Raw genomic sequence first — 5,961 nt, 5'->3', positions numbered from 1 at the left:
AATGCACATAATCTATATTTATACTATATTAAAAGCACGAAAGCCTTTAACGAAATGTCGTTCGTCTTTTTTCTCTTTAAAAATAGCTGTAAGATTGGACAGAGTTGTAAGCTTATAATTTAATTAATTTACTACTAAAATTTTGGACTAATTTGAAATCAACTAAAATTTAGGTTATTAAATATTTTTATTATTTGAACTATGTACAAACTCCTAATATTTAGGATAATAGGTTAAATTAACTATAATATATACCGTTCCTTTTAATTTGTATACACCTTAACGTTAAATACTTCTTTAATTTCGGTACAAAATATCAATTTATACTTGAAACTGAATAACGATTTCGTTATGAGATTACATCTCTATGATGACTCCAGTGTAATATTACCTGCGGTTGAAATCTATTAATCATATTCACCAACCTTTGTTCAAAAATGAGTTCAAAACTAATAATTTTAAAGATATAACTTTAAATAAAAATTATTTGCAAACTTCTAAGTAATATTAAAGCTATTTCGATTTTATACGTGAATATAAAAATAATAAAATAAACGTAAGGTTAAAATTAGAAGAAGCCACTTATAACTATGTTTTATGTAAGCAGAAAATTAAAACAAGAAAAGAAAAAAAATAAAAAAAAATTCTTTTAGGAAAATAAGCAAGCAAAGTATCTATGTAAAATTTTCCTCAAAATTGTTTTTTCACAATATAGACAATTAAATATACTGTTTTGAATAAAATTGGAGTTACTTTTAAAAAGTTTCAATTTAAATGAGAAGTGAATATAGATATTTTTTTTATAATATAGAAAATTTAATATTTTTTGGAATTAAATCAATGTTACATTTAAAACGTTTCAATTCAAAATTAAATGTGAACCGATTATGGGCACACAAAAATTAAAACACTACATTTGTGATAATTGATAAAAAGTAAATTCTACCGGAAAAAAATAAAAATAAAAAGTAAATTCTAAATCTGATATTCACATGCATGAATCTATATTTTCACTCATATTCTATGATTGAATTCTAAATCTGTTTTTATCATGCATAAACTCTTCTATAAAAAGACAACATTTGGATGCATAATTATGTCCTTGGATAGAGAATGAAAGTCCTCTAAAAAATAAAAAGCTTAAATTAATCAAAATTTAGTCATTTTTACTTTTGCAATAAAAATTTATTCTTTTTAATTTATTGGAAACAATTCCCATAGTATTTGTCATTGATCAATAAATAGAGTAATTTGTATTTTGCTTGAGAGCAAAAAATAGACACCGTTTTTCATTTTTTCAGATCTTGTTTGTATTTTTTTGCAATTAAACTTAAAACATTAGTTTACCAAAAAAAAAAAAAAACATTCTTGTTGAAACTAAAAAAGATGTATGGTAATTTGTAAACTTGAAGTAATCGGATTATAAAACTGGAATAAATTTTAAGTCGAACATAGTGATTGAGATGATTGAAAACTTCTGCGAACCGAGTTTCTTCCTTGGCTTAGTTAAATAAGAACAACAATCATCATTTTCAGGAACTTATAATTTTTTCAACTTTTATTTTATTAAAACTCGAATACAATATTTGATATTATATTTATGCATTTGCTTAACAAAATTTATATTTATTGAGACTGGTATTGTTAAATTTCCATAGTGCCTTCAAAAAAATAAAAACAGGGTTGTCAGTTAGCTCTATATTTGAGTTCCCTATCTTCAGTGAGAGCTGTACAACGTATTTGGACTTTCATCAAATAGGAGGATACATGTTCTAGCCGTAGAGGGTTTGATCAAGTTCATCGAGCTACAAAGTACAAACTTTGATTCTCTGCTCTATGGCATTTGAATTAAATTGGAGATCTGGATTCAATAATATGAACTTTGTTCAACATTTCTTCTTGAAAAGTCAAATAGCAGGAGTAGGCACTTAAAAAAACACAGTGCTGCTCTTTTTTCCTTTTTTCTTTTGAGTGGGAGGGGGGAAGGGAGGAGAGGATAGGGGAATGGGGAGGATTTCAGCTGGAGGGAGAAGAAAAACCTCGTGACGACAGAACAAAATCGCTTTTCTATGTCATAAGACTCACAACAGGCATTTGCTTGGCTCTGGAATGGAGATTCCTTTAGTCTGCATTTGTTTGTACATCCATTGCCAGTTTTCAGGTGTTACCTCACCCCCAAGAGATCGAATCACAGACCCACCGCAGCAAGAACCAACCCGGCAACATTCCTCCAGTGGTAGCGCTCGTACCAATCCATACAAAAACCCACTTGCAAAGAGATCTCCTGCACCTGTAGCATCTGTTACTTTTGTCTCGCCAATTGCTGGAACACGGACTAACTGTAAACCAAAATAAAACCTCATCTTTATTAACCAAACAAACACCAAGTTACTAGTACAGCGACAATATGCTGTTAAGTTTGCTAGCAAACCTACTCTAAGAATGACAAAAAATCACTAAGTTGGAGCATTTGAAAAAAAAAAGGATTTCACCATCTTCCGGTGACATGCACATACAGAAAAAAAAGGTCCTTTTCTAAGCATTTTGCTTTAAAGATGAGCTGCTAGTGAGAAGGATAAGAGATACCTCTTTCCCATGTTTTGCCATGCACCCATTTTGGGCTAAGGTTACAACAGCCCACTTGCAATGTTTAGCTAGAAATTCAAGTGCTGCCTCAGGATCTGCATTGTCTTCACCTCTGCACCAAATGTTGAAAAGACATGGAGCTTCATTTGCATGAACGTTATATTTCAATAATATAATATCTCAGTTTCAATCCAAGGACAGGTAATCACCTTAGCAGCTCAGTTGCTTCATCCTCATTTGCAAAGCAAAGGTCTATGTTTCCTGACTCCAGTAATTCAATTAGAGGTAATTTAAACTTCCTCACCATCTGCCATATATTATGAATATCAGGGAGGCACCAAAATCAAAAATAAAAAAGATCACAAATCCTTTTACTGATAACAGAATAGGAGTTTTCAACAGAAACGAAGTAATATGAGTTCCATTCAAACATGAGTTATTTTTAAGCGTCTCCAATTGTTATCTCATGAAATTTGTTTTCTACAGACAGCTCAAATGCAGAGTACGAAATAAAATCTCCGTATCATTTGAGAAGACAGATAATCTTTCCCCTTCAAAAACTCAAAGCAAATAATGAAATGCCAAGCTTTTGATAACACCAAGTAGCCTATGTGAACAAAATTACCTCAAAGCTGGCTAGATCTAGCGAAACAAAAAGGCCTTCTTCCTTTGCGATTTTGATGGCTGCCTTAATAACTTCTATATTCAGTATGGCATATCTCAGCACCAACCACTGTTACAAAATAAAGGCAAATAAGTAAGAAATACTGACTGCTACCAATTTCCCAGAGTTGTCCTCCAGCAAGTAATAACAGGAAAAACAAGTTTGTGGCAGATACTAAACAGATTTCATAAATGGATACGAGAACTCAAATTACTGGGTACAAATACAATATCGTAATAACTAATTTATATAAAATGATGGAGACAAGAAGTTCAAGAAGCGAACAAGAGTTTAAAATGTCAAATAAGGGAATCCTCACCTTGGAACCTTTGAAGTCTTCTCTTTTCAGTTCATCTGCCTGATAAGCAAGGAAATAAAAAGATATGCTTAAGATCACTTTGCCTAATATTTTACATGTCATTAGAATCATTAGTCACCACTAAATTTGACGAGATAAAAGTGGGAGGCACCTGAACTTTCACAGAGCTAGACAGACAGGGACGCATTGTACGATTGCCAATTTCATCAACAAGACAAACACACTGTACATCAGAAATACACAGTTTTGAATACCCGGGAATTATCTATGTACAGAATCCTAATATCCAACAAATGTGTTCACCTGCGCTGTTGTTCCATTCTTTAATCTCAATCTTGAGATATCCACTTTGTAAAAGCCCATGTTGCTCATGAATAATTTACCTTCTTCATCATCACCACAAGCCCCAATGATCCCACAACTAATCCCAAAGCCAGCAGCCAACCCTCTAATTGTATTTGCAACACTGCCCCCAGCTATGGTCTTCAATGGAGATTCATCGTCAGTAGAAGGAAGGATATGGGCATTAAGCTCGTTGAGTATATGCTTCAACTCCTCAACTGCAACCTTCAGTTAACAAAGGGAAAAAAATGAAAAAAGAAGCAAAACTCTTAGAACTAGTTAATCAGACTCCTCTTTAAAACAATTAAGGACATTCCTAGCAAACATAATATTTCACGGCCTGTAGTTTCAGACACATTTTAGGTAACTATTATGCCTCACTTAGTTAGTTGTTATTAAGGGTAAGATAAGCCAACCAACTACTCCTCAACTGTCTGCTATAAGAATCTTCTGTATCAAATAAGTTCACATTCAAACAAATTCAGTATTCAGAGATCATGGTTTAGATTATTTTTATACTGACGTTAACTACCAGCCTCATCCTTTATCCAAGCTTGGAACTGTTTGCAAATAAGAAGAGTTAACAGTAAACTATGCAACAACATAATTTTTTAACAAATGAAACCCACATGGATTAGAGAAAAGGGAGAGTTTTCAACCAAATGGAAAATTCATTTTTTCAACTCTCTGTCAGTCCAATCCTGAATGCCATATAACCCTGTTTTCAGTCTCAGATTGACTGTAGAAGTAAAATCCGGAAAGGTTACTTAATCAGCAACAACTTATAATGTTGAATTCTAGAATCACATATGAAAGATATAAACTTTATGATATATGAACAACCGAGATCATATCACTTAGAAGAGTTCGGATTCTGCGATACATCAAAACCTCATCGGAAAAATGTTAGACTCTTGTTTGTCTCATACTGTTTTTACCTGTCTTGTTAGTCACTGATTTTGTTATAGCAATATATCACTCTAAATTTGATTTCGAATATCGTCCCCATGCAAATCCCAATTGAATTCTAAAAAACTAGATAGCTTCAATCAACAATAATCAAATAAAGCTGCCAGATTCCCTGTCCCACCCCATCTAAAAAAGGACAATCAAACACACACATACACACAGTGCTAGCTGAAAATTTGCAGATTTCTTAGTTAGAGTGACGGTGGATTTAAAGATCCAATTTTGCAGCAATTGGAAATAAACAATCTCTTATTATGAAGTCATAGAATACCCAAAAGTTAGAAATCACAAGCAATTAAGAATGATTTGGGAATCAAAAACAGGAAAAATTGAGAATAATTAAAAAAAAAAACGAGAAGACAGAGAGAAAGGAGAAGTACAGGGAAGGAACCACCACGTTCGCCGGGAATTTGGGAGAGAAGAGACCAATCAACCTTAGCTATATGGTCAACTAGCGCAAAAGGTTGGAGTCCAACTACAACCGGTGCACTACCAATTTCACTATCACTGTTGGCGGGACGAATTTCAATTCCCATAATTCCCTTTTCTAAATTTGAGGAAATTAAGTTTGATTTCCCCCAAATGGGATATGTTCCTTCCCAACCTTCCCCTGTGTTAGCTTTTTCTCTCTGTATCCAATTTATAGCCGCTCTCTGCTTACTGCATACTGTCCACTGCTGAGTCCACTTGTTTTTTATTTTCTTTCCCTTAATTATTTCCGTAAATAAAAATAAGTTTTTGTCCCAAAATTAAGGTGAAAATACCACGGGCTAGCCAATTTTCGGACGGATAACTGAAAAATAGCCGACGTTTGCAAAGCCATTAAAAAATAATTACTATTTTACTGCAACATAGAGAGTTCCAGCATAATATACTGGAGAGTGTTGCACCTCTGAATGAACTTCCAACATATTATGCTGGAATTCTAGCATAATATGTTGTAAGTTCATACACATGTACTCCAATCTCCAGTATATTATGTTGTAATTCCAGCACACGAAAAGTTCCGGCATAATATAATGGAGATTGAAGCACCTGTGGTTGAACTTCCAACATATTATGCTGGAACTCCAGTATATTA

General features: G+C 33.1%; 1 protein-coding gene across 1 annotated transcript; it reads right to left on the bottom strand.

The window, feature by feature from the left end:
• Positions 1-1,842: 1,842 nt before the first annotated feature.
• LOC104105811 (uncharacterized) lies at positions 1,843-5,512 on the bottom strand. Its single transcript, XM_009614207.4, has 8 exons — positions 5,261-5,512; positions 3,873-4,136; positions 3,721-3,792; positions 3,570-3,608; positions 3,212-3,319; positions 2,796-2,893; positions 2,587-2,698; positions 1,843-2,339 (listed from the first exon to the last, which is right to left on the bottom strand). The coding sequence occupies exons 1-8, from the start codon at positions 5,414-5,416 to the stop codon at positions 2,082-2,084; spliced, it is 1,107 nt and encodes a 368-aa protein (XP_009612502.1). The 5' UTR covers positions 5,417-5,512; the 3' UTR covers positions 1,843-2,081.
• Between the last annotated feature and the right edge of the window lie 449 nt (positions 5,513-5,961).

Source organism: Nicotiana tomentosiformis, chromosome 4 (genome assembly GCF_000390325.3).
Source record: "Nicotiana tomentosiformis chromosome 4, ASM39032v3, whole genome shotgun sequence".
Lineage (NCBI taxonomy): Eukaryota > Viridiplantae > Streptophyta > Magnoliopsida > Solanales > Solanaceae > Nicotiana > Nicotiana tomentosiformis.
Note: the sequence above shows the minus strand (reverse complement) of the source record. Positions and strands in the feature narration are given on the sequence as shown.